Raw genomic sequence first — 26,488 nt, 5'->3', positions numbered from 1 at the left:
TACAGTAGCAATTCTACATCTATAATGTACATGTCAATATGCAATGTCCTTCCGAACCGACCGTCCATGTTAATCCCCTTGATGAAGCTAGCCTCATTTCGTCCTCTCGGGTATAACCACCTTGCCGTCGACGAATAGACATGGGCCTTTAGGGACGCTGTCCCCAATGATTTTCCTGGCGTCCTCGTCGAGGTTGGGCTCGTCCTCGAACTTGAAGTCCAGCTGGCCGCCGTATATCTTGGGCAGGTTCTCCACGTCGATGAGCTTGAGCAGCGTGGGCCCCGGATCCGAGCCCAGGACGTGGATCTTGTTTCGCGTCCCCTCGTCGAACCAGTTCTGCCCGCACGTTCAGCACTGGTATTGATGACAAACGAGTATCGAAAGAGCGCACCTTTATCCATCCCCACACGGTTCCGAAGTAGCTCGGCGCGTTCACGACGGCGACGGTGTGCAGCGTCTCGGGATAGTTGGCGGTGGCCATGGTGCTGGCTTGCTGCAGGTGGCTCCGGAGGGACCACAGCGTGCCGATGGAGCAGTCGGCGAAGTCGATGATGGAGTTGACGGCCACGATGGGGACGGGCGGGTCGCCGGGATGCGGGAGGTACGTGCAGAGAGGCGTGGTGAAGCGGGTCATGAATTCCCACAGCGCGGTGCTACGGGGGCAATGGCGTCAAGGTCGGCGAAGAGGGGAGGGGAGAAGACGTACATCCGCTGGCGCCTGCGCTCCTGAGGAACTGCCTGCAGCTCCTTGAGGACGGGCCCGCTGAGCGCCGCCAGGCGGTAGACGTATACCGGTACGCCCTGCTTGTCCCGCCGACCGGTCCACCGGGGATAGAAGCGCTTGGCGGACTCGAACTCCTCTGGGTCGAAGTTGGCGTAGAGGTTCTCGATGTCGTTTTCCTTTCGCCAGGCCTCGGCGTCGGAGAACTGCTTCTGCGCTTTCTGGACGTCGAACTTGCGCGCGCGAAGGAAGCGCCTGGCGAATGGTCTGTGAGACGACCCTCGTTGAGTGAGGGTAAATGAAACGTACAGGAGGACAGCGTCGTCGTGCGATGGGGGTGTCGACTCGTCGCCCGGCTTGTAGAGGCCTGCACTGCTGAGGTTCTGCTTGAATCTCTCCAAGTCCGTTTCCTGGTCGGGCGTGAGATGGCCGGGGTGGCCTGCGAGGATGTCGTAGCCAGAGTTCGAGGTGCTCATTGCGGCGGGCTGTACGATAGTCTTGATACGAGAGGGATGCTTGGAATTGCTGTTGTGTTGAACAAGGAGGGGAGGGTTTTATGTGGAGAGGCGACGGATGTCTGACTGAGGCGCGCGCGTCATGCAGCTCTCCGCGCCGATGACTGATCGAGATTTCCGCGCGGCGCTCTCGCGCTTGGTTTGCTGCAGACGTCCGTTGGACGTCCGTACGGTTAACCTCCTTTGTCTCGCCACCCGCGCGTATCGTCGAGGCGCAGGGCGGGATTCCTCTGAGGGCGTGAGACCGGTCTAAAATCGACCGGTATATTCGTTCGCTAGACAAATCAATTTCGGTCGGTAGAAGGCTGAAATTGTCCGCTTACCGTACGAAAGACACCATATCATTTTGTCCCACCAAATTGTGAATTTCGACCCCCCCTCAGAACGGCCGAAAATGACATTTTCCAACCGTTTAGTGGTCTATTTCCATCTGGTCATGCAAACCACCATTCCTTGGCTTTGGCACCCCTAGCAGTCAGTGTGCAATGCAGTTGAGGCACCAACATATATGTATATTCTCTATGTAGAATAGTACAGCAAACTGTGTCATACCCGCCCTGACCCTGAACCATGCATCCCCCAGCCCCCCCTCCTCGGGGCTCCCTATTCAAATCCCTACCAACAGCAACAACACAAAGACTACCTGCCAGATGTTAGATCAGTAGAAGTCATACCACGGCCTCAAGGAAGCACTCATGTACTCGCATAGCTCGACACTGGAGATGGCGGCAAGGTGGTTGATATACCGATCCTGTCGAGATATCTTAGATTCAGTAAACATATTGTACAACGGGTACCATACTCACTTTACAACAACCAACCAACTATCAGGCCTACGACACAGACACGTATTAGACTTCGTCGAGACGCAGGATCGAGACAATGGACGCACCTTAGTGACCGAACCGCGGCCATCATCTAGCCTGCGACAGTACACGCTCACCGGGGAAGAAGGGCCATGTATACCAGCGGAGCTGCTCACTGCGGCGTCGGCGGCGACGACGGCGCAACAGCGAGCGCATGGCAAGGGCCGGCGTCGAGGTCAGAGGCAAGTTGAACATGTCACGAAGTGACGCAAGTGGGGCTATCATTCCGATCTTCGAACTCCAACCTGTGGGTTCTCATGACTGCTGCTGCGGATTCAACAGACAGAATTCGACCGTTTATCGTATGGAATGCCCAAGTTCGGAATTCCAACTGGTTTCCATACGGCAAGCTATTTCGACCTTATTCGACCACTTTTTGGCTGAAAGTACAAAATTGACCCATTACCGGTCTAATTTAGGCCGGCCTGGCGCACACAGTGATTCGGAATCGGGCCACTCACTACCGTCCGAAACCGATTGCAATGCATGTCATTGAAGGCCTGAGAATGAATGTCCCATCGCCAGCGACTCATTGAGATGCAGTGACATCAAAACCCCAAGCATCTTTGAGAAAGCCTTTGAATACCAGGAAGACAGTAATGACCAATGTATACTGCACAGGTCTATCTAGGCTACAATCATAGAGATAATGGACTGGGGTGCACTCTACAAAGCAGGCTTGCAACATTCTGCCCAATCCTCTCCATGGACAAACTTGTCAAAGTCCAGTTTAGTGGGATAGTTTGTTATTACCACCACATTGCTTGGTCTGTAGAGTCCCAACCTATGCATAGGAGGTACCCAGAATAAAAGTTCCTTATTGGGACCCAGAACCCAGCCACTGGGTTCAATGACAGAGGTATCTCTGTAAAGATCTGTAGTAATTTCAGGAATTAGCTGACAGGTAGGAGCACATCTGTGAGTCACAAACCAAATGCAACCTGGCTATTATGGTCTGCATATGTTGAGCTGGTGTGGACTGGAGCTGAAGAATCAGAAATTGTTTGTATGACTGACATTATGTTAGTTGGCTGCTCAAAAAGTTGCAATGTATGATTACCTGGGCAGTCAAGAATCTCTGCATTGGGTGCTGCATGGACCTGGAGCTGCTGGGAGGCTCCACTTGGGAGATTGAGTTTTTTCACATCCCACACCCTGATTGTCTTGTCCCGAGAGCCAGATACAATATACTTGCCATCAGGGGAAAAGGCCACTGAAGAGATCCAGTCCTCATGGCCTTGCAGAGGTTCACCCACTGGCTGTCCTGTCAGAGCATCCCACACCCTGATTGTGTCCCAAGATCCAGACACAATGTGCTTGCCATCAGGGGAAAAGGCCACTGAATTGACCCAGCCCTTGTGGCTTTGCAGAGGTTCACCAATGGGCCGCCCTGTCTGAGCATCCCACACCCTGATTGTCCTATCCCGAGAGCCAGATACAATTTGCTTGCCATCAGGGGAAAAGGCCACTGATTGGACCCCACCATCATGACCTTGCAGAGGTTCACCCACTGGCTGCCCTGTCAGAGCACCCCACACCCTGATTGTCTTGTCATCCGAGCCAGACACAATATGTCTGCTATCAGGGGAGAAGGCTACTGAGGAGACCCAACCCTCATGGCCTTGCAGAGGTTCACCCACTGGTTGTTTTGTCTGAGCATTCCACACCCTAATTGTCTTATCATATGAGCCAGACACAATGTGCTTGCCATCAGGTGAAAAGGCCACTGAATTGACAAAGCTTCCATGGCCCTCCAGAGGTTCACCCACTGGTTGTCCTGTCTGAGCATTCCACACCCTGATTGTGCTGTCATATGAGCCAGACACAATGTGCTTGCCATCAGGTGAAAAGGCCACTGAATGGACCCAATCATCATGGCCCTTCAGAGGTTCACCCAATGGTTGACCTGTCTGAGCATCCCACACCCTGATTGTGTTGTCATATGAGCCAGACACAATGTCCTTGCTATCAGGGGAAAAGGCCACTGAACGAACCCAGTCCTCATGGCCTTGCAGAGGTTCATCAACTGGCTGTCCTGTCTGAGCATCCCACACCCTGATTGTGTTGTCATCTGAGCCAGACACAATGTGCTTGCCACCAGGGGAGAAGGCCACTGAATGGACCGGATCCTCATGGCCCTTCAGAGGTTCACCCACTGGATGTCCTGTCTGAGCATCCCATACCCTGATTGTCTTGTCATCCGAGCCAGACACAATATGTCTGCTATCAGGGGAGAAGGCTACTGAGGAGACCCAACCCTCATGGCCTTGCAGAGGTTCACCCACTAGCTGCCCTGTCTGAGCATCCCATACTCTGATTGTTCTGTCATATGAGCCAGATACAATATACTTGCCATCAGGGGAAAAGGCCACTGAAGAGGTGCAGTCCTCATGGCCTTCTAGAGGCTCACCCACTGGTTGTCCTGTCAGAGCATCCCACACCATGATTGTCCTATCCCAAGAGCCAGATACAATTTGTGTACCATCAGGGGAAAAGGCCACTGAATGGACCCCACCCTCATGGCCTTGCAGAGGTTCACCCAGTGGTTGTCCTGTCAGAGCGTCCCACACCCTGATTGTCTTGTCATCCGAGCCAGATACAATTTGTGTGCCATCAGGGGAAAAGGTCACTGAATGGACCAGACCCTTATGGCCTTGCAGGGGTCCACCCAGTGGTTGTCCTGTCAGAGTGTCCCACACCCTGATTGTCTTATCCGAGCCAGACACAATATGTCTGCTATCAGGGGAGAAGGCTACTGAGGAGACCCAACCCCCATGGCCCTTCAGAGGCTCACCCACTGGTTGTCCTGTCTGAGCATTCCACACCCTGATTGTCTCGTCATATGAGCCAGACACAATGTGCTTGCCATCAGAGGAAAAGGCCACTGAGTTGATCCTACTGCCATGCCCCTTAATTACCCATTGCTGTGATGGCCAAAGATTTAGCAGGCCTTCCACCTGGATAGTTCTTGGGAATGATTGTTTATAGTGTCTTCCCACAACTGACTGCTCTGGGGCAAAGGGTATGGCTGATAGATATATGTGTAGTGCTGAGTCTGCTATTGGCTGCACAAAATAGAGGATGAATTTCGCTGCATCTCTTGCAAAATGTTTAAGCTCTGGATGTCTGTCCTTTACACAATTATGCCTCAGTTCCACTGGATGCCAAAGACAATGTGGCCATTGCTTACCTTTAGCCAGTCAGCCAGCTCAAGTAAGGCATCCTGGGCAATGTTCACTTTCCCAAGGATGCTCAGTACCTCAAACCAGCACAGTAGTTTTGACTTCAGGAACTCCCCAAGCACAGCAACAACCCATGACCCAGATGCCTTCATCTCCATTGTGCCATCTCCATCCAAGTGTGGGGTATTTATTGCCACAAGATGGTCTCCCCAGAAGCAAGAGGCATAGCAGATCACAGGGGATATAAGTTCTCTGGATCTCACAGAATTAGGTGAATAGGATGTTTTGAGCTTGCAGTAATTGAATTCCAGTTGGCAGTTGAGTAGTCTCAGTGAGCCCTGATAAAGTCTTCCATGATGTGCAAGGAGGTCAATGAAGAATTCCTTGGATTGCTCCCTGTCTGTGAGGAAATCACGGAAGGAAGTGTGAAGTGGTCGGATAGGATCAGCAGTGCCAGATGATGTCACACCATATAAGACTGAACCCAATGACTTCAGGACACTCTTGATGAAACCCAAAGGATATGCTTCCTCCAGAATACTAGCCAAGGCATCCATGGAGAGTGGTTCGTATGAGGCAAGTATTGGGCCTACAATGCTGGAGAAGTATTTTATCTTGGTTTTGGTGTTCACAATCTCATTGAGAATGGTTGAGTACAATATGCCTAGCACCTGCCCCTCAGATGTGGAGCCAGTGGTTATCTTCAAGAACATTGCACGAGGATCATGGCCAAGTCCAGTGGTTCGAATAGCCCGACAGGCTGCAGAAGCCCATTGGAAGAGTCCCTGAGAGCAGTCTACCAGTCTGGTGAAGTCAAAGTCACCAAAGGGAGGTGATGCATTAGTGTCTGCTAATTGATTTCGAATGTAGGCAGTTATGTCATCTTCCGTATTTTCAGCACTCTCCATTGTCCAGTGCTTTATATGAGGATATGGAGCCCCAGTTAGCTTCTGTAGAATATCATCTTCAGGGCGTGAAGTGAGCAGGATGCGAAAGTTGGAGGGAAGACACTTCGCCTCTTTCACAAGAACATCCAGTAAATTTTCCCGGGAAATTGTATTCCCACATTCATCCAAGGCATCAATCACCAGGACTATTGGCCCTAGAAAATCAAGTTCCTTTATAGGGCTCATGAGAAGATTGTGGAATTGATCCTCTATCCCTTTGGAAGTTCGTGTGGCAGTATCCAGACCAGCCATCAGAGTTCTAAACTGCTCATTATGATCAGCAAGATCACGAGCAATGGTACAGAAGAGCATGTGAGGGCTTGAGTAGGCTTCCCCTTTGGAGAAGTGGAATGAGGATCCCAGTCGATGAAGCTCTTTGTATCGTTGTGCAATTGTATGAGCAACCGTGGACTTGCCAGTTCCAGCTCCACCAGTAAGTAGAAGTATCTGCTGGTCAGTGTTATTGTTGAGCCAGTCTGAGATATCATCAAGTAGTGCCACTCGAGTTCCAGGCAGGCAAGTTTTTGATGTCTGGAATGAAGCTCCAGCAGCATAGGGAATATCTTGTATACCAATTTTGTCCACCTTCTTATCAATCTTGTTAATTTTGTCTCCTAGAATAGTATAATCAACTCCTTATAATGTGCACAGACATTTGATGGACTCACGCAAAAATTCTATCTCATTGAAAGTCCAAACAGCATAGGTCTGAATTTGAAGTGTTGCATGACACCAGTATTCATTAGCCAGCTCATTGAGTCTTGTCTTGTGGTCGCTGACCAATGGCTCAAGCTTCAAGAAAACGTGGCCCACATGGTTCCCTGTGGTAGCAGTCTTTGAGCTCCTTGAATACTATGTAAACTGAATATCCTTACAAAAACCTCGTCTTGTATATTCCTGAATAAAGTAGCCACACTCCATGAGCTGCTTTAGTATCTTGATGCTTATGGCCTTCTGTTGCTCAGACTGCTCTGGGACCTCCTCTGCTGTCTTAGCAAACTCCAATGCCTTCTCAGCAATAGACATCAGATCCTGAATACTGTCATCATTGTCCAATTTCTGATGATAAATCTACATAAGCCCCATTTTCGTAAGCTTTTGTCACAGATTACAATATGATCCCATACCTTATAAACCCCAGACAGTATACCCCATGCTGCCTTGGCCCACGGATGAATCTGGTTTTGCAGTGATTAATATGGTACACCATGACAATATCTCCAGTGCTAACCTCAGCAAGAGTATCTCCCAACTCACACAGAAATTCAAGCCTAGCAAGAACAGTCCTCATGGGGGGTGTCAGGTCTTGCACTGCATCAGAGAGGCCTGAGGTCACAGTAGAGGGGATGGTTGATGGCATGGAATGAGCTGTACCCATGCTCTTGACTCCATCAGCTGCTTTGTTCAGAACAGTCTGTGTCTGCAATGCCAGGGTCTTCCTTGTCCGTATGATACCAAACGTAACTTGATAGGAAGGACTTTGCGGCTTAAGGTCACGGGCCACAGCTGAGAGGCAAGCTAGTGAGGCAGAGGCAGATGGCACTTAGGGGGGAACTTACAATGCTTGGTGTCATGAGAAGCTTCAAGCAAGGCTGCGACAGAGTCTTCAAAAGTCCCAAGAATAGTTGGACTGCGTCCCCAACGCTTGACCTTCACGTCAAACTGTACTCGCGAAGAGTCGTTGAAAGTCGAGCTGACAGACCATCATTAGATAGAGGTACATAGCACATCCAGAGACTTACAAGACTAAAGTGTCATCCCACTGCACTGTGTCACCCTTCGTAGGAATTGCCTTTGTTTCGTTAGCTTCATCTCCAATGGACACGGATATGTAATGCTTGCGCCTTCCGCAGCAGCGAGGCCGAAAGGGCTGCCCGGGAGGCGCATGGATCTTTATATCTGCACCAGCAACGTTACACGACCGAACGTAGTACTGGCCTCGACGAAATACACATACCCTTGATTTCGATCCCGAACGCCTCATCGGCCGACGGAACCGTGGTCGCGACGATGTTGGTATCGTTTGTAGTCATTGAGATAGATTCGATGTTGGAGCTGCCAGTGATTCTGTTGAATTTCGATGTTGCGAGTTAACGAAGATGGTCGCAGCGAAAGAGATGCGGGATGCGTAAGCCCTCTCTGCATCTGAGGCGCCGCCTCGTGCTGTCCATGAGGCTACTGGCGCCCGTGCTGTGACATGAATAGAGCGATACACACGATTTACGAGGATCGTACGCGCACACTAAGTATGGGATAATACTATTGGCCACCGCAGACGAGTTGACAAGATTGTGGCCATTTCGCCCGGTATTTCCTCTCCAAACCGATCCGACCAAGCCCAGATTATGTCTCAAGGCCTCACTCACTTGGGCTATTACAGAAGGAAAGAGCATAGAACATGCGGTCGCCTCAGTGGCACCGTTCCAGTTCCCGATTTCTTCCACGACTCGGACGCAACACGAGCTCGAAGCAGCCGACCGGACGAAAAACAAATTCGATGCGTCATCTTGCTATTCCACTGAAGTCCGCGAACAACGTACGATTGAAGAGACCACGACGAACGACGCCCGAGCGCTGAGCAACTTCGATGTCCGGTCTCCTCCCGGTACTCAGTCGCCTGCCCCGCGCAGTGCCAGACCAAACGAGATTAGAATGCAACCCGGCTGAGCACGTAAGCGCATCCCTGCGAAGCTTTCGAGCTGTTCGGTTAGCCAGCACTCAAGTCAATCAATCGATGTCCAGAAGAGAAAGCACGAATGGTGAGGGCTACTGGGGATGCACCCGTCGTGGCCTCTTCGCCCCTCCAAGTCTAGCACGGGCACGCCAATAAGCGTTCATCCATCCGGATCTTCAGATATCACCAGACGATTTTCCGTCAGCTGCAGTTCCTCTTTGAGCCGAAACGAATGGTATTATCGCGTCCCTATTTGCGCTACTGACAGGAGGTCTTCAATACGCCTCGGCTCTCGCCTAAGTTGGACGGGCGTCCTGGTCCTTGAACACCCGCCTCATCCAGAACGGCCCTACGAAATTGTCAGAATAACTCAATAAATACGACGGTACGCGGGACAGACTAACCAATTGGATCGTGCGCATCGTGGAACACCGTCGTCCACGCGCCAAGTACGCCGTACGGCGAGCGGATGCCGCCCACCTGGACTCCCTCAGAGCTGGGGATAACAGCATTATCAGGGAACGGGACCGTGCGCCAGGATCAAAGCGTCCCTCACCTCCATATCGGATGGCCCTCCTCGCCAGAGACCTACCACGATCTAGCTGAGTACGGCCAAACGCCAGTAGCGAACGGAGCGGAATGTCTACTCACGAAATGCCACCGCACAACGCCCTCATCCGTGATGCCTACCCAGCCGTTCATAACGTGCTCCGAGCCGGTCTCGATCTCCCCGGCGAAGTAGATGCGCGGGCGGGTGGGGTACGCGGGGTTCGGCTCGGTCGAGAGTACGCGCATGTGCACGGTGATGGAGCGGAAGACCTCGATGAACTCGGGATTGGCGAAGACGCTCGCGTCGAGGGGGTCGTCCTCGGAGAGCTGCACGGGGTGTCAGATGGTCCGAGGGATGCTTAAGATATGGGACGTACGTTGAAATTGTTGTAAACTAGATCGAAACCATACAATAAGCGGGGACGCATTGACCGGGTGTCGTATGAGCAGACTCACCAAGAAGTTCCCTGTGATCACAGAAACAAAATGACACCACCCATTCCCCCTCGATTCCGGCCCAGTCCTGCACGCCTCCCACATCCGCCCCGCCGGGCAGGATACTCTGACAGTACGGCAGACTCATAGGAAATATGGTGAAGACGATCTCCTCCTCCTCCGTCATCTCTACAAGGTGCAGTGACATGCAGTGGTGTATCGCCCTTACGTGTAACCAATTGACGCGTCCGCTCCCATCCATCATGAAGGGTCCAAACTCGTTGTCCCATTTGTAGTTCCGCATGTTATAGACATAGGCACGAGACTCTATCTTGCTTGCTGTCTTGGCGTCGGAGGGTGTGACGCCGTAGTATGTGTGTAGTTTCGCGCGAAGCTGCTGTTCCTCCGGGGATGGTTCCCAGGTCGTATGGTCGAAGACAGCGCCACCACGTACGAGTGCAGCCACCCAGAGCAGGTTCATTGACAGCTGATCGCTCAGGACCGAGGGCGAAGGAGGGATCCGGGTTACCAGGTCTATCAGAGTCTGCAATACGCCGCACCGCTCATGCGGCCGGCACTTCTCTATAAAGTTCACGACGGTACGAGCGCGCGTGACGCGCTGCAGTTCCCATTTCCAGTCTATGTCCTCGAGCGGGAATCCCAGCGTGTCAAGACAAGTGCGAGGGTCGTCCAAAGGCTGCGCGAGGTAAAGTTCTCGCCATATGTGGGCGTCCGGGGATTTGTAAACGAAGTCGTAGAAGGAACGCGAGGACTGGGCGAAAGCAGCGAAGTCGAGGGGGTCGAGTTCAAGCAGGATTTGTTCTATGAGTTCTGGTGGCAGGTCGGTGATGTTCATAGCGACGAATGGTATGGCTGAGGCGGAACGCTGACCAAGGGCTTGACAGTGACTTGGGCGACCGTATAAGTAGCGTGCGTGAGAACCTACGGATCAGTGATCTCTGCCTATTCAGCCACAAGGCGAAGAACTGTGGCAGCGGGATATATTGGAGACGGTTGAATCTTCGTTTGAATCGATTTCGAGACAGACGTATATATTCCACCAGTGACACGGGAGACCATAGGAGATATCAGACTAATGCTTACTGCGAGCAGCCATTCGCCTGCTCTTCCCGGGCCTCTTCGCCCCTTTCGACACCCCCTTCCCTCCCTTGCCTGCCTTACCAGCGGGACCTTTCCCTCTCCCACCCCCTCCACCAAAGTCGTCCGTTGATGACTTAGTATTTTGCTTCGACCGCTTACCCTTCCCGCCAAAGCCAAACTTCTTGTCTCGCGCATTGCGATTGAGTTTGTGACCCGAGCCTGATTCGCCCTTCGGCCGCTTCGAGGGGCGGTCGGAGATAGCGTCTTCGACTGCTACATCGAAGTCCTCGCCGTCTCCCTGGGGATCAAGAGCATCCTTTCGTTCTATAAATCATGTGAGACTCGGCACGAAACTGGATGGCGAGCTGTCGTGCTCACTTCGCTTGAGGCCCTTCAGCCTCTCCTCCATCTCCTTCTTACTCCTCTCCCTCTCCTTCTGCTTCTCGAGCTGTACCTGTTTGCCGAACTTCTTCCCTTCCCGCTCTCTCCGCTTCTCCTCGCTTTTCTTGATGCTCGCGCTCTCGTTCAGGAGTCGCTGTCGTATACGCTCCATGTGTGCATCAGACTTTACCATCTCGGCAAAGTAGTCGGAAGGACGGGTGAAGGGTAGGTTGTGTTGAGAAGCAAGAGCCCGGGCGGTGTTCGCTGCATGGAGCGCTTGTTTGTAGCTAGTCGGAAATTAGGCCAGAATACAACACTATAGATGTCTATCCCACTTACAAGGCGAGCTCACGATTCAAGTCATCATCCACGTCCACTTCAATCTTGTCAGGGTATGATATTGAGAGTGTCTCGGTCCATGGGAGTGATGGGTCTAGCTTGATAGTATCCCGAATACGCTCAAGGGCAATCTTCTACCATGTTAGAGACGGGTACCACGAGCAAAAGAAGAAAACGCACTTTGTTGTCGATCTCGATCTTTTGGCGTGGAACAGCATCTTCGTCCACCGATTCCACCTCGTCCAGGGGCACGGCCTCTTCATCCTCTTCGTCCTCCGCAACGGGATGCTGTGGTTCTGCATTCCTACGATTGCTGCCTTCTCCCTCACCTTCATTACCCTCACCCTCACTCTCGCTCACGCCGTCCTCTTCGCCTTCACTCGCGTCCTCGCTGCCCGAACCGACATCTTCGTCCTCGCCATCGTCCTCGGCATTGAGCAACTGCAGCTGCGCTAGATCATACTCCCCCAGTCCATCGTCTCCCAGCGCCTTCATGAGACGAGCCATGCCCTCTTCATCCACGTCCTCCTCATCGGTATAGTCCTCGCTGGCATCTTCAGGTTCTTCTGACGGAGGCGTAGCGGGCGCGCTGACCGCTGCCTTCTTCTTTGCAACCTTGTGTGTTTCAGGGTGCGCGGAGCCTGCTGCCTTGACTTTCGACGCCTTTTTCGAGGATGCCATGTCTGGGAGGAAGAAACTTGAGCGTGTAGCTAATAATAGACCAAATCCTAATGCACTACTGGATGACTTTCCGTAAGGAAAAATCCTAGATTTCGCCGTCCTAAACGCCATCACAGTGCCTTGTCACGGTCATTCGCACGGCCGATAGAGAGGATAGAGGTGTTTCTCCTATCCGTAACGCCACAAGCCCTCAGTCACGCTATTGATGGCGGCTTACTATGTAAGGAAGGAAAGTGGCTAAACACGGAAGGTACTGATGGCAAGTATATGATGGCATGATACGCGAACGTTTACCGAGGCTAAGCGAGCCTTTAGAGGCGAGCGCGAGTCTGAAGAGGGGGGTCGGACCCCCTTGACAAAATAAAGTTTGCAGACAGCTTCAACTCGACGACCACCATCAAAATTGGCGAGCGTGACAAGCCGGCATCTCGGCTGATGCATTTAGAGTCGAATCTAGGATAGAAAACGACTCTAAATGCTTACGGAAAGTCATCCACTAAATCAGGGGCCGTACGTCTAAATAAGGATTTATCCAGACAAGTAACCGGCCGGCGACCGGCTTGACGTACCCCAGCCCAATCAATCAGTCCAGTCCGTCCAACACCGTACAACGCGTGTGCCTGCTCGTCGTCGTCGCCGCCAAACCCGACACCAAGCACGCTTTCTGCGATGTCCGACGAACCGCCGCCGCCGCCGAAACCCAAGCCCGGCTCGCTGCGCGACCGCATCGCTGCCTTCGAGAAGCAGAACGCCGCCGCGCCCGCCCCGACCCCTCCCCCGCCGCGCCCCAAGCCGGGGCACGTCCAGTGGAAGCCCAAGCAGCCCTCGCCGCCGACCTCGCCGGGACGGAGCTCTACCGATGCCGCTGCGCCCCCTGTCGAGCGGGCGAAGGCGGGGGGCATGTCCGCGGCGGATGCGAAGGAGAGCATCGGGAAGGGGGTCAGTTTGAAGGAGCGCATGGCGGCGCTGCAGGGCAAAGGTGCGTTTAGCGCCCCTGCTGGCCCGACCAGTCCTCCGCTGCCCCCGAAGCCGGCGGGTGAGAAGCCGAAGTGGAAGCCTCCCCCAGCGCCGATTGCGTCGCCCGATGAGGAAGTGGAGGCGCCTGCTGGTGAGCCTGTGAGGGTTAAATCACCCCCAGTAGAAGGAGGAGATGCAGAACATGCGAATGCGGAGGGAGAAGAGGCTCAAGCGGCTCCTGAGGGTGAAGAAGCGCAAGGCGAGCCTGATCCTGAGGAAGAAGAACGGCAGCGTAGGGCCGCAATCGCTGCTCGTATGGCTCGCCTAGGTGGTGCCAAGATTGGGATGTTGCCTCCTACTCCTGCGTATGGGAAGAAGCCGCCGCCGCCGAAGAAGGCTGAAGCCCCGCCCCCTGAGGCCGTCAGTACCGCGAAGTCTCCTGAGGTACCCAAGGTTGAGCAAGTCATACCCTTGGAAGGGACGGGACCTGAAGGTAGAAATTATGTCTGCGATTCTAGTCCTATGCTCATGACCGTGATAGAACCACCCATGAAATCACCGTCTTTGGATGCGCCCGAGCCCTCGATGTCCAAGTCTTCAGAAGAGGACGGTACGGCTAGTCCCCTCTCCCGTCTCAAAAACAATACAATTGACTATTTTTCTATTCAACAGGCTACTTCAAGCGAGGGGACTCTGCTTCATCTGCGATGCTCTCACCCGATTCGGCATCAGCAACTTCCGTGTCGTCCGTGCGATCTCCATCGTCTATGCCGGTACCTGCCGCCCCTAAGCGCGCCGCCCCGCCTCGCAGGAAAGCAGCCAAATCGCCGTCGCCTGCACCTCAGCAGGTCCTGGACGAGCCTATCAAAGAGAGCCCTTCTGAGACTCCAGCATTGGAGACCCCTGCTCCCGAGGTAGAGTCGAAGGCGGAAGAGCCGGGTGACCTGAAGAAGGCCGTTGAGGAGATACTCGCTGAAACACCCGGTCCAGTGCCAGTGTCCGAGCCAGAGCAGCACGCGGATGTTGCTCCAGCTGAATCTGCGCAGGGAGAAGATTTATCAGCTCTGGGTGCTTCGCACTCGGACGCTGTGACAGAGGATTTGCCCAAGGAGGCGCAAGAAGCAGTGGAAGAAGAGCAGGCGGCAAAGGAGCAGTCTGGACCTTTGGATGAGGCTGCACCAGAGCCCGAAGGTGTCGAACGCTCTCACTCGCAAGACGAGGCATCTCCCGCACGAGAGGAGGAGGAGGAGGAAGACGAAGAAGCGCGTCGTAAACGTGTAGCAGAGCGCATCGCAAAGATGGGCGGTATTAACCCCCTGGCTGCGCCACCTCCCCGGACAATGTCTCCGCCTTCGCTGTCCGAACGACCCGAACCGACGCGGAAGGAGAGTATTGGATTTGCGGCATCTCAGCCCCTCCCTGTCTCTCCCCAGCCCACGCCCGGGGTGGAACGAAGGCAGAGCAGTTTCTCGGACGCGTTGCCTTCGTCTCCGCCCCAAGAGCGGCGTCCGAGCGTGGAATCCTCCGGTTTTGGAAGAAGAGCCAGTGCAAGCTCAAGGAAGAGCAGTATAGATGTTGGCATGGGCCCGCCGCCTGTGCCTTCATCCCCTAGACCTCAGGTACCTCAGAGGCAAGCCAGTATAGGGTCGGTGAGTGGTGAGGGTCCTCCGCCAGTGCCGACGTCTCCCAGGCCGGACGCATCACAGAGGAGGTCAAGTGTGGGATCAGTGAAGTCCGTAGGAGGGTTGGCGAGGAGGCAGTCTGAGGATGGTAAATGATATTTCCCCAGAGCTACATACTTACCGTTGCATAAGGACCTTTATTGATTGAAGTTCTTCGTTCTTTCATTCAGACCGTATTCGTCGTGAAATATCAGTTTCGTCTCAACCTGCTGTCGAGGAGGAGGACCAAGAAGACCTGGATACCAATGAACCTGAGCCCGTCTCTCACGGGCATGGCACAGCGGATGCTTATGCAGAGGCCGTTCAGCCCCAGAGTCCCCCTGCTGGAGTTGTCAGACATGATGATCAGCGGTTGACCGCGTCTGAGACTCAAGATGAGCTTATCGACTCTCCTGACGATGCAGAGCCGATGTCCGCCACGGTTCCAATACCCATTCCCCCGCCGTCGACTACTCGCCCTCCTCCCACACCTAATCTGTCGACTCGGCCGGTTATCGCTCAGGAAGACTTTACCGTTGAGACGCCAGTCGAGACCAACACCCCCCGGCAGGAGTCTATAAGGAGGTCGATACCGCCTCCTCCCAGAGGCCCCCCTGCGGTACCGGTAGAGGTCCCTGTAGAGCGAGTGTTGTCCCCGCCCCCTCGTCGATCTGTCCCACCGCCTCCGGAGGAGAGGGAAGAAGAAGAAGTAGCTGATTCTGAGGTTCCTGCTGTGATTCGTGATGACGACCACGAATTGCCCGTCAGTCACGATACAGAAATGACTGACGAGGAAGACGACATTCCTGACTCCGACGTACGACACGTTCCGGCTCCACATGGAGTTCACAGGGAGGAGCCGATTGCCTCCCATGATGGTGAGGATCAATCAGAGGATGAAGAGGCAGAACCACTGGCTGCTCCTCCGCCTATACCGGTCTCCACCCGACCGGTTTCTATCGTTGTGAAGTCGGGAGAGAGACGTGCGCCTCCTCCTCTGGAAATTGACGTAGGCGATGAGGGAGAAGTAATGGACGAATCGGATGGCGGTAAGTGCTTCCTGGTTTTGCTGGCCACTGCTGACGCCAAAATCTGCCCGTAGATCCCATTGACCCTCACTTCCATAGCCCGCAACGGTCGCCTGGGTTACCCTCAATCAGCATGACAGCGGCCCAAGCCAGTGCACCTATTGCAAACCCTCCTTCTGAGCCGCCCCCAGAGCAACCTGCTGAGGAGGCTGAAGAGGATGCAGAGCAAGCACGTAGGCGTACCATCGCGGAGCGTATGGCCAGATTAGGTGGGATTAAATTTGGAGCCCCTCCGCCTTCCCGGCCGCCGCCTCCACGGGCACCGACTCGTGATGCTGATGATGATGAGGGGGCTTCGCCAGTCGGACCGACCGATGAGCCTGCAGATGAAATGAAGGCTGACGAGGAAGAGGAAGATGAGCAAGCAAGAAGGCAGAGGATCACTGCTCGGCTGGCGAACATGGGTGGAATGCGATTTGGAATGATGCCAGGTGCAGTGCCTCCTCCTGTTAGCCGTCCGACACGAGAGGACAGCAAATCTCCTCCTCCACCACGCCGGGCAGCACCCCCAGCACGACCTCCGCCGCCGCCGGAGCCGGAGCCGAAGGAATCAGAGGCTGAATCAGAAACGGATGACGGCGTGCAAGTGGAAGCCGAGGAAAGTGAGCTTGAGGAGGTTACTCACGAGGATGCTGAAGAAACGCCTCCACCCATTCCCTCTCGCGTAAACAGGCCTGCTTCTGCTCCTCATCATGCGCCCACACCCCCGACTACGGGTGTTCGTCCACCTGTGCCTACGATACCAATTACTGCGTCAAAACGCAGATCTACGGCGGATTCCTCCCACTCATCTAGAGAGCCTAGCGTGACTGCTCCTCCTGTCCCGCAACCTGTCATTCTCAGCAGACCATCCCTTCCAACACCTCAGCAGGCAGAATATGTGGTGGTTGATGCTGAAGAAGAAGGGGAATCTGATACCCCGGTACCGGTACCCCCCCAACGGCCGAATCGCCCGCCTCCGTCGCGAGCAGCGCCGGGAGCCCCTGCTGGTCCTCCGCCCCCTCCTCCTGAACCCGAATCTTCTGATCAAATGACCAGTTCACAGTGGGAGCTCCCTGCGATCCCCAGTGGAAGTCTAGACTTCGGTGGTACAAGTGATCTGTCAGCCTCGGGCCTCTCTGAGGATTCGACTACATATCCAACATCTCCGCCTCCACCTCCGCCCGCTAAAGCAGAAGTACCTCGACCGCTGAGCCAGGTACCCCAGACGAAGGCTCCTGAGGATATTCAGCTGTCTTCCGAAGAGCTAATGAGCATGTGGGGTAAAGTTGGTATCCAAGTGTGTGAAGTGGCCACGACATTGTACGAAAAATCCAAGAAATCTCTCGTCGGTGACGGCACGTACGCTGGCTTTGTGCAGGCGGTCTTGAGCGAGGTACCAAATGCTTCTGCACCCTCGCCTCCCTCGTATGGTTACCTGGTGTATTCCCAGACGGGTGCGACCGTGCAGAAACGTATCAGCGATATAATGCCAGGCGACATTCTGACAGCACACGATGCGAAGCTCAAGGGCCACAAGGGCCTGCAGACGTATCACCAGAACATTGGCGCTGAGGAGCTTTTGGTGGGCGTTGTGACTGAGTTCGAAGCGAAGAAGCACAAAGTGCGGGTCTTCCAAGCAAACCAGCATGTTGGACAGCAGGTCAGCATTCTTCGATGTTCGTGTAGAGTTATTCATAACATGTTACTTTCATAGACCGTGGAATCAGTCAGTTACCGTCTTGAGGATCTGAAGAGCGGAACTATCAAGGTGAGCAGTGCTCGCTGCCAATATCTGAGGCATAGTCGTCTAACTACAATCTCGCAGATTTACCGAGTGCTGGAAGCGTCGTGAACGGCCTGTATGGCCTGCAGAATGTCCCGGGAGCTAGGTGCGGAAGCTTTTAATCAATTAATGTACGATAACTTCGACATGAGTACACCGGTCCTTTCCTGTCGGTCATTTACCATTGACTGGATGAAGATAATGATAATTGCATTGCTATATACACGTGTATGGATGCCAAACAGTCCCAAAACTGATAATTACGGAGTATGTAGTAGCTATAGAGCCAGGCGCGTCTGTCACGTCAGCCCGGAGCACGACTGACTTCGTCAACGACGAAGACTCACGGTATTGGTACATGTTGAGAGCAAGATGTGCTACTTCACAAGTGGTCGCACACCAATCCCGCTATCCTTGAGACTGGTCCCATAGCTCTTCACTTGTCTCTCGTAGTCGGCTTGCGAGGCGTCAGATCGTTGTCTCTAGGAAGAGCAGCCTAGACTTACTCAAAGGCTTGTCAGACTTCGCCTTCTTAACTGCAGGTTCATCTGTAGTATCGGTTGGAACGGTAGCCTCAGGAGATGCACGCTTGCCCCTCTTTTTCTGGGGGTGAAGATTGTCAATTTCAGTCAGGCTTAATACGAGATCACTTACAAATCGCTCATCGAAGGTCCGCTTCCTGTTGACGAAACAAACTTCAGGACTAGACACCAGGACCATCCATGCATGCTTCCTACCTTGCTAAGGCTTCTTCCTGTTTCTTCTTCTCGTCTTCCTCCTGCGCCACAGGTCGAATCAGACCAGCGAGATAGCAGTCCCAATGGCTTACTCACCTGCTTTATTCGCTGAAAACGTTCAAGAAAAGAGCCATCGTTAGAAAACACATTCGCCGGTTTCACTTTGGGTCCACTTGGCTTGGAGGAAGTAGCTGACCCTGGGGCCGGGGGCGAGGCACGGGGAACGAACGGCACTGGAGACGGCGAGTGGCCGTACCCTGGGACCGGAGAGGGGGAGACATATCGTCCAGCAGACAGAGGCGTCGAGGCGGCAGACATGGTCGCTAGTAGTTACCTGACCGATCTAGACTAGACAATTCCAGGGGCAGACGAGAAGGGGCGTAAGTAAGTGTGGGAACTCTGTAATCGCAGGGCCAGCTCTTATATCCCGCGGAAAGTCCGTGCAATAGATCCTGAGGAATTTACTAGAAACTCTCACTACCATGCATGCAATACTGTGTGTGCTGCAGCAGCAACGCGAATCGATTGCCCAGGCCGAAAGCAACGAGGAGTACATGGACAACAAACTGAATCGAGGTACGTGACAATGCGAAACGGTACCTGCTATGTCGTGGGCAACACCCCCAACACGCCTCTTGCCCAAGCCGCATCCTTCTCCAACTTCTTAGCAAAGAAGTCGCCCAGCACCTCATGCAACTGCGACAGCACAGCGTTATCTGCCGAGTTTTGACCATCCAATGGAACAGGATCTTCTGAAGGTTCCTGCAGCGTCCGGAATGCATCCTATCAAGGCATGAGCGTGGAGCCAAGAGACAGCCAGCAAGGCTAGAAGACGTACCAGGACAGCGGCGATCGGCGAACTACCCTCGTCAGAGCCGTACTCACTTCCTATGATCCTCGCCCCTCCACCTTCGATAAGACCTTTCCGAACGGCTTCTTTCCCGATGGATATTAGGCCGCGTATAGCACCTTCTCTCGTGCCCTTGCTCTTCCCTGGAGAGATGAGGGCCAGGAGAAGTGCTTTCATTATACGAGGGGAGAGGGACGGATATGTCGTTGAATGTGATGTCAAGATGTGGGAGAGTATTTGGGAAGATAGTGTTCGAAGGTGGGTTGCGTGTGAAGGGGGTAGCGTGGAATTGAGGAGGATAGATAGGACTGGCGGCAGTACTTGGTGCAACTATTGCAAGGGGATGCAATTTCGATCAGAACGGGACTAGATGATGCATACTTTCAACGACACTTACGTATGGTTCCACGAGCATCGACTGGTTATCCAGTAGAGCTGCTGTCACATCCAGCAATACTTCCAGCACCCTGCCATCCTGCTCACTTGTCGCGCCTTCTTTCAGTGATCCTACTACGCCCTCCCCAACCCATTGTATAAGATACGGCAGCAACGGCTGCAGCCCTGCATCATGCCTTAAACTTGCCAACGCTGCTGCCCGCTTCGCGTGTTCGGAAGGCACGGGCGGTAAGAGCGACGATGTAAGACGCGTATAGTACAACTGCAGTTCTCTTGAAAGAACTTGTTTGACAAGTGGCTGTTGTGGTTTCTTTGCCGCAGTAGGTCGGCCGGGCGACGAGGGTGTAGGCGGTAGAAGCGTCGATATGACGCCATTTTCGAGCTTGACTGTCGCGTCCATGTCATTATCTTTAGGAATAGCGGGGGGATTCTCCGGTATCCGAGGCTGGACCCCTTCCACGGCAAGCCAGTGCGCGGTCCAGTTCACGGGTTTAGGCAGAACGAGCTTCTCCTCACGGATAACACGCTCGAAGTCAATCTCCTCATCCTCGACGAAGTATACGGTACCGGACTGTGGGAGCTGAGGGAATGGAGGGGCACGTCGGAATGTGGGGGTGTTGTAGGACGAGTGCCCGTAGAGAGGTTCGATGTTCAGGACGCGTAGTGCTTGATCGATGTCAGACGTGGTCATCGTTGTTCGGCGCGCGTGTCTCATGAAACGCGAAGCTTCCTTTAGCCACGGTATAAGTACCATAGCAAGAACCAAGGACGACCGAAAGTGTACAAATGCATGGAATAGGGCCACGACTGATCACAAATAACTCACCTCGACCACCTGATGAATCCTATATTCCACATCGCTGGCTAGGGCAGATCCAATGGGCTCCGACAAGTTGGAAATACCAAGGGACTCTGCCACATCCTACTGGTGACTATGAAGACGAGGGTCCGAAGAGAGCTCTGGAAGTTGACTGACTCGAACTGAATCCGCCTTGTAAACGCCGGTGATCTGAGTTGCGGGTGCCCTAGGTTTTGGCTTGCTCATCATGAGTTACAGATGCCCGCAAACAATAGACAGAGAGTGGGAGAATATGTTGCAGGCGAAATATGATATTGTATGCTTCGGAGGATACAACAGCTAGAGTACACTTTAGTAGTGTGGCTGAGATTGCCACAGCAGTGGGACGGGAACTCGTTCGCGAATGTTTGGCCTTATTTGTGGCTCGAAATGAATATAATGCATGCTAGTCTTGTGCTAGTCCACACATGTCTTCGAATTCAAGTTCTGAACCTCTTTGAATCAGCAACGGATCGAGCGTTGGCTAAGCTCCTCTGGGTTACGATGAGCCTCCAACCGGCCGGTATAAGAGTCGAAAGCAGTTCTCTCGAGGTCGTGCCGCTGAGACGTGGTGCAGATGACTTCACCGCCCCACCGCGCAATTGCGCCTTTGCGAGTGCTCGTCAAGTACCCGTGCTTTCTCCCTGAACCCATTCCCATTTGCGTTGAATGCCCTGCTTCTATCGTCGACCCATTGCACTGGCGATGGCGCTTCTGAACGTCATGTATCGTCATGCGGTAACTCGGTCTGCGGTATATAAAGCCTGCCTCTGCGACAATTCGAGGTTCATCAAGCAGTAATTCATCTACAAACTTCTATTGACAATCACGAACGACGCATACAATATGTCTTTTGAGAACCACACTACTCGTAAGTGCTGTGATATCCCTCAAATACTCCGCCGACAGCTGACTTGTGTTGGGCACTGGCAGGCACCACTGGCAACCCCCAGGACTTCCATCAACAAGTCGAGGGTGACTTGTCCAGCTACGCCGGATCTCAGAGCTCGAACTATGGCTCTACCAATGTGCCCGGAAACACCACGATTGGGCACCCGCCTGGCTCAGTCACCTCCGGTGTAGGAGAGGACTACAGCAACGCGGGCCAGTTGTACGGTGAGGGCGTGCGTGCTCAACAGCAGCACACTCGCACCGAGGACTGGGATGCATCTAGGGCCGGAGCTGAAGGCGGCTTGAACCCCAGCCAGCGCCAGGGCGACTTGCAGCCAGACAATAATCCCCCGACGCAGGAGGGTGTGTCCGTTACTGACAGGGTCATGGGTTTGTGATGCCTGCCACTCCATCTATCGTGGTCCTAATCTCAAGTCCCTTAGGCAATGCCCAAAAACTAGCTGGACATGCCACGTTCAACCCGGGTCTCCGGGAGCGCGGTGAGCAGCGGAAGGTATGATCAAGAACTTTGTAGGTTGGATAGTAGTTGGTGGCTGACGACACCGGATGTATAGACCGGTCAAATCTAAGCGCCCGCCCTATCTAGCTGAAGATGTATCAACAATAGTCTTGTATTATTAGGTTTCCGTGTTATATGCGTAGTCGGCTCATGCGCTGGCTCAGCGGTCTGAGAATCAATTCATTGCCAGTGAACAGTTACAGTGCATTGCAAAGTAAAAGATGAATCACCCGAGAGGATAACGGTTGGTAGAAAAGATACACTGGCACCGAGTCTGGGGAACTGCTGGACCATCCGGGAGACCGACCTGCCCCAAAACAAGGACATCCTTGGGCGCATCAATTGAAATAGATTCCGCTTATGGCGTTGTCGATCCGACTCGATCGGGCAAAGTAGCAGCCCATATACCGAACACCGACATTCATGGAACTTGACTTCCATATGCAATCTATTGGCCGCGCACAGCACGCCCTCTGCTGACTCTTGCGTTTGCACCTCGCAATAACGTAACTGAATCGGGCAACATAAAATTCTACGATGGCGACGCCCCGCGCCTCAGGACTTTGGGAGGACAATAGGAGGATGAGCTATTTCTCGTCGCGAGAGGAGGGGGATGAGGAGGACGAGGACAGAGACATGGAGGACCTGGAAGATGGGGACGCGTTTGACGGGAGGTCCAACTTAGATCGAACGATAGATCGCATTGGAATGGGTGCGTCTCCGGGAGCCAGGCGCGATGCGGGGTAGTAGAAACTAATAATCTCCCTGTAGGTAGTTATCAATGGATTCTCTTGTCTTTGTGTGGATTTGGTGAGTCCTTCGACCTCCTGTGAAGACTTTGTCTCCTGAATGTGAGGAAATGCCCAAGGTTGGCTGGCGGACAACGTAAGTACCTGAGCGCACCTAAGGGCTGAACCTTTAACTCTGTTCGTTCAGATGTGGATACAAGCAGTGGCTATTATATTACCTAGAGTCCAAGTTCATTACTCAGGTGCGTGCACCAGCCTACATTGGTCGCCGCTAAGCTCAGGCTGCTCCCGCAGTACCGGACAGCTACCTCGGTGCCGTTTCCTCCTCCATGTTTGCGGGTATGATGGTGGGCGCAGTTGGGTGGGGAACATGTATGTGTGTCTCCCTATTCCCCGCTCTTGGTTTAACATGGCTCCTAGGTTCTGACATGATGGGGCGGAGTACGGCTTTCAACCTCACCCTCTTCTTCACTGCTCTATTCGGTATGCTTGCATCATACGCAAATTCATTCTTTACCCTGGCACTCTGCCTTTTTCTACTTGGGAGCGCTGTCGGTGTAAGTCTTGTCTCCCAGTCGACGTGGCACCATTGCTGACTACTCGAACGCCTGAACAAAGGGGTCGATGCCTACGGATGGTACTCTCATCCTGGAATACATACCAAAGGGGAAGCAATACCTTGTGACGGCTCTCTCCGTCTTCTTCTCCTTGGGATCGGTACTCGCTGCGGTTGTCGCCTTGATACTGGTTCCCAGACATAGTTGCAGAGCAACTGACACGCTTCCCTGCGACGTGGACAGGGACAACAAAGGCTGGAAGTATCTTTTGATGGCCCTTGGTCTAATTGTAAGTGATCTGCGAGAATCACAATGCATGTTGTTGACTGATTAGTATCTGCCTACAATACCGTAGACGTTGAGCATGTTCATAGCTCGAATAGTCTTCTTCCGATTGCACGAATCGCCCCGGTACCTCGTCAACGCCGGACGCAAACATGAGGCAGTGCAGGCTCTGCAAATGATTTCCCAATTCAACGGGGATGAACTGTCTATAGGAATACACGACGTTGACGACACTCCTCGGGATGCAGCGGGGAAGAGCGACGATGCAGAGACACCTTTCCTCGCTGAACCACCTCACTCCGCGCAGGAACATCGCACTCGTGACGCTGATACGGTCGTGTTCGATGCTGAACGAGATGCCCAACCTGGGCGTCGCCCCCAGGCGTCTTTGTCTCCCGGTCTCCCTACGTCTCCGGAACGACAGTCAAGCAGAGACGTTCTTACCAATGTGGATGGTCGTGACTACCATTCCACCGGGTCGTCCCCCACGCCATTGGACGCCCATGCATTCGAGACACCCGCTCAAGAGATTCCTCCTTCCATGCCTAGATCAGATAGAACCAGCCCTCTCTCCAATTCGTACTCTAATCCCGCGTCTAACGATGCTACCTTCAAGGAAATTCCTTACATCCCTTCCTCCCCTGCTACTCCCGCCAGTTCGTCACGTGTACCAATGCCCAGGTCTTCCTCTCATCCACCACATTCCCGCCGTGCACTAAGCAACCGGCGTCTGTCGTCTTCATCGTCGATGTACGACATAAAGCGGAGAGTAGGATGCCTGCCGCGGCGTATCCGAAGACCGCTCTATGCATGGATGGATAGAATTGCGACAGTGCTCGAGCCCGAATGGATCAGAACGACCCTCCTTGTGTGGGCCGTTTGGTGCACTCTGTCGCTAGGTCCGTCGTTTTTCGGAATGGCATACTGGGAATGTCGCTGACTGTGCCCAGCATACACTATGTTCAATGTGTACCTTCCGAAGCTGCTCGAGACAGCGACGGGCCCCGCTATAGTGGCAAAGACGCTTGAGGAGAGCTTGTGGGACGTGGTCATCTTCACACTAGGCGGTTGTCCTGGGGCTTTGGTTAGTAGATGGCGTTCCTTGCGCTGGTGCCCGCTGACGTGATTTTGATAGGTTGGAGCCTGGATGACGAAAACGTCCTTAGGGAGACGGCGGTCACTAGCGCTTAGCACACTCGTAACAGCCTTCTTTTGTCTCATCTTCATCCATGTGGAAGCTGCCTGGGCAGTCAGGGCTAGCACGGTTGGGATAAGCCTAAGCTCTACTGTATGTCTCGTAGATCAGAGCACTTTCAGTCACTGACCATCCAAATACCAATGTAGACGATGTGGGCTGTCCTGTACGGGTGAGTCGACATACAATTGGCGCTGGCACGGTCATCTAACATGCTCTTACTAGGTGGACCCCCGACATATTCGATACTAACATAAGAGGTACTGCTTGCGGTATAGCGTCAGCACTGTCTCGCATGTGAGTGCGATATTTGTTTGGTCCTTGGCCTCCGCTTATCAGCGGTATGTTATGGCAGTGGTGGAATGATAGCGCCCTTGCTGGGCGGGTCGTTATTAATGATAGATAGGTCGGTGCCTGTTTACACCAGCGTTGTTGTGTTCATCGTTGCGGCCTCGTGCGTTCTAATGCTCGACGACAAGGGAGGTGAGGGTGAGGGTGATGGAGGACAAGGCGGTGGCCTGATGCATTAACTACTGTCAGGAAGAGCATATACTGCACTACAGCACGAGCGAGTCTCCTTGATGAAGCAGCGATGTCTGCATGAGAGCTATCAAGGCCCGCCATGACGAGCCACGAAGATTGCGAAGTGGGCAATGTTTGTTTCGGAGATGATGGCCCTACATCAGACTCACGGAAGCGTGATGATTCCCCGCAAGTTCCATCTTTTGGGACCAAGCTGCGTCCATTTCTTGAAATGATAGGTGTACCCGAACCGTTGTCCCGCAATCGGCGGCAGGATTCAGAGCGACCCGAGCTCGACATACATATCTCAGTCCAGGATGGGTCTGCTAGAGTGGGGGCTTGACGATGCCCGGGCTGACTTTGTAGTAAACTATGGAAGAGTCCTCCACTGTAATGGCGACGTAAACTTCCGGTGGTCTCTCGAGCTCGTCAAAAGCGGATTGTAACCTGCACGTCGTGTAAGTAACCTCAGGGATCATTGGAGCTATAAAAAGAGACATGCCACGACAATGAGATGGACTCTGAAAGCGAGCACGGGATTACTGCAAGGACGGCGTCCTGGCTTCAGGGTCAGTGAAGTTGCTAAAGTAGCGGTGTTCAAACTTACAGTTTCTGGCTTTCGGCCACGAAATCCACAACGAGAGCACTTGGGGAGATCGATCACTTCGAGGTCCTTCCACTGCTGTGCTATGATCTATGATTCGACCATTAAGCGATGGAAGAATAGTCCATCGACAGACCTAGCAGCAAATCATTGTATGCCTGAAATATGCTTCCTGCGGCACGAGGATATTTTGAGACGAAAGGCGACAGGACAGCAAACTGACCACGACATGGCCGCGATGACATGAATCCATGAGAGCTACTTCATGCCATGTCTGACTCACCGAGGGATGGCTATCCATCTGACCGAAGAAAAGAGGCTTGCGAATTATTTTTTAGGTTGACTGAGTAGGCGGAAAAGGGGTCTTACACAAATAGCATTGACAGCTATCCCAAAAGTGAGACCTAGAGGTTAGAGCGGCCAATATCGAAACAGCATTTGCCAGCAATCGGACATCTTCAACAACAGCCAGATTTCGTATT

The 26,488-nt window shown here is 53.4% G+C and overlaps 11 protein-coding genes across 11 annotated transcripts; 4 read left to right on the top strand and 7 right to left on the bottom strand.

Moving 5' to 3' along the window:
* Positions 1-93: 93 nt before the first annotated feature.
* Positions 94-1,197, bottom strand: GLOTRDRAFT_106336 (CRAL/TRIO domain-containing protein; the record flags this gene model as incomplete). The annotated part of the gene is made up of 4 exons (XM_007868759.1): positions 94-336; positions 392-653; positions 707-976; positions 1,031-1,197. 4 exons carry the CDS (start codon positions 1,195-1,197, stop codon positions 94-96), a joined length of 942 nt encoding a protein of 313 aa, XP_007866950.1.
* A 1,571-nt stretch (positions 1,198-2,768) lies between these two features.
* GLOTRDRAFT_42738 (WD40 repeat-like protein) lies at positions 2,769-7,415 on the bottom strand (the record flags this gene model as incomplete). Its single annotated transcript, XM_007868443.1, has 7 exons — positions 2,769-3,047; positions 3,248-4,626; positions 4,873-5,233; positions 5,293-6,842; positions 6,900-7,052; positions 7,113-7,290; positions 7,359-7,415. Coding segments are annotated over 7 exons (3,957 nt in total), but the record flags the coding sequence as incomplete, so codon positions are not given.
* A 1,786-nt stretch (positions 7,416-9,201) lies between these two features.
* GLOTRDRAFT_139208 (uncharacterized protein) lies at positions 9,202-10,745 on the bottom strand (the record flags this gene model as incomplete). Its single annotated transcript, XM_007868758.1, has 6 exons — positions 9,202-9,254; positions 9,310-9,401; positions 9,462-9,493; positions 9,557-9,781; positions 9,832-9,848; positions 9,911-10,745. The coding sequence occupies 6 exons, from the start codon at positions 10,743-10,745 to the stop codon at positions 9,202-9,204; spliced, it is 1,254 nt and encodes a 417-aa protein (XP_007866949.1).
* Positions 10,746-10,881: 136 nt separating this feature from the next.
* GLOTRDRAFT_139207 (Ebp2-domain-containing protein) lies at positions 10,882-12,448 on the bottom strand. The gene is made up of 4 exons (XM_007868757.1): positions 11,891-12,448; positions 11,711-11,841; positions 11,369-11,658; positions 10,882-11,314 (listed from the first exon to the last, which is right to left on the bottom strand). Exons 1-4 carry the CDS (start codon positions 12,389-12,391, stop codon positions 10,983-10,985), a joined length of 1,254 nt encoding a protein of 417 aa, XP_007866948.1. The 5' UTR covers positions 12,392-12,448; the 3' UTR covers positions 10,882-10,982.
* Positions 12,449-17,352: 4,904 nt separating this feature from the next.
* On the top strand, positions 17,353-17,931 carry GLOTRDRAFT_43067 (uncharacterized protein; the record flags this gene model as incomplete). The annotated part of the gene is made up of 2 exons (XM_007868466.1): positions 17,353-17,739; positions 17,794-17,931. The coding sequence occupies 2 exons, from the start codon at positions 17,353-17,355 to the stop codon at positions 17,929-17,931; spliced, it is 525 nt and encodes a 174-aa protein (XP_007866657.1).
* Positions 17,932-18,239: 308 nt separating this feature from the next.
* GLOTRDRAFT_130030 (uncharacterized protein) lies at positions 18,240-18,917 on the bottom strand (the record flags this gene model as incomplete). Its single annotated transcript, XM_007868756.1, has 5 exons — positions 18,240-18,319; positions 18,369-18,465; positions 18,517-18,541; positions 18,600-18,640; positions 18,696-18,917. The coding sequence occupies 5 exons, from the start codon at positions 18,915-18,917 to the stop codon at positions 18,240-18,242; spliced, it is 465 nt and encodes a 154-aa protein (XP_007866947.1).
* A 187-nt stretch (positions 18,918-19,104) lies between these two features.
* GLOTRDRAFT_77335 (TAF-domain-containing protein) lies at positions 19,105-20,890 on the bottom strand (the record flags this gene model as incomplete). Its single annotated transcript, XM_007868755.1, has 5 exons — positions 19,105-19,382; positions 19,438-19,779; positions 19,847-20,575; positions 20,672-20,767; positions 20,822-20,890. The coding sequence occupies 5 exons, from the start codon at positions 20,888-20,890 to the stop codon at positions 19,203-19,205; spliced, it is 1,416 nt and encodes a 471-aa protein (XP_007866946.1). The 3' UTR covers positions 19,105-19,202.
* Positions 20,891-21,529: 639 nt separating this feature from the next.
* GLOTRDRAFT_130028 (uncharacterized protein) lies at positions 21,530-22,164 on the top strand (the record flags this gene model as incomplete). Its single annotated transcript, XM_007868754.1, has 4 exons — positions 21,530-21,554; positions 21,617-21,964; positions 22,018-22,088; positions 22,150-22,164. The coding sequence occupies 4 exons, from the start codon at positions 21,530-21,532 to the stop codon at positions 22,162-22,164; spliced, it is 459 nt and encodes a 152-aa protein (XP_007866945.1).
* Positions 22,165-22,537: 373 nt separating this feature from the next.
* GLOTRDRAFT_139204 (MFS general substrate transporter) lies at positions 22,538-25,439 on the top strand. Its single transcript, XM_007868753.1, has 13 exons — positions 22,538-22,806; positions 22,866-22,904; positions 22,963-22,979; positions 23,031-23,085; positions 23,138-23,215; positions 23,264-23,400; positions 23,462-23,689; positions 23,756-24,584; positions 24,636-24,769; positions 24,821-24,973; positions 25,030-25,052; positions 25,106-25,177; positions 25,236-25,439. The coding sequence occupies exons 1-13, from the start codon at positions 22,632-22,634 to the stop codon at positions 25,408-25,410; spliced, it is 2,115 nt and encodes a 704-aa protein (XP_007866944.1). The 5' UTR covers positions 22,538-22,631; the 3' UTR covers positions 25,411-25,439.
* A 63-nt stretch (positions 25,440-25,502) lies between these two features.
* On the top strand, positions 25,503-25,745 carry GLOTRDRAFT_106329 (uncharacterized protein; the record flags this gene model as incomplete). The annotated part of the gene is made up of 1 exon (XM_007868963.1): positions 25,503-25,745. One exon carries the CDS (start codon positions 25,503-25,505, stop codon positions 25,743-25,745), a length of 243 nt encoding a protein of 80 aa, XP_007867154.1.
* GLOTRDRAFT_106328 (uncharacterized protein) lies at positions 25,729-26,307 on the bottom strand (the record flags this gene model as incomplete). The annotated part of the gene is made up of 5 exons (XM_007868752.1): positions 25,729-25,849; positions 25,905-25,960; positions 26,010-26,089; positions 26,143-26,224; positions 26,290-26,307. The coding sequence occupies 5 exons, from the start codon at positions 26,305-26,307 to the stop codon at positions 25,729-25,731; spliced, it is 357 nt and encodes a 118-aa protein (XP_007866943.1).
* Positions 26,308-26,488: the final 181 nt, after the last annotated feature.

The sequence above is a fragment of the Gloeophyllum trabeum genome (genome assembly GCF_000344685.1).
Source record: "Gloeophyllum trabeum ATCC 11539 unplaced genomic scaffold GLOTRscaffold_00008, whole genome shotgun sequence".
NCBI classification, from domain to species: Eukaryota; Fungi; Basidiomycota; class Agaricomycetes; order Gloeophyllales; family Gloeophyllaceae; genus Gloeophyllum; species Gloeophyllum trabeum.
This window is presented reverse-complemented; position numbering and strand designations above follow the sequence as displayed.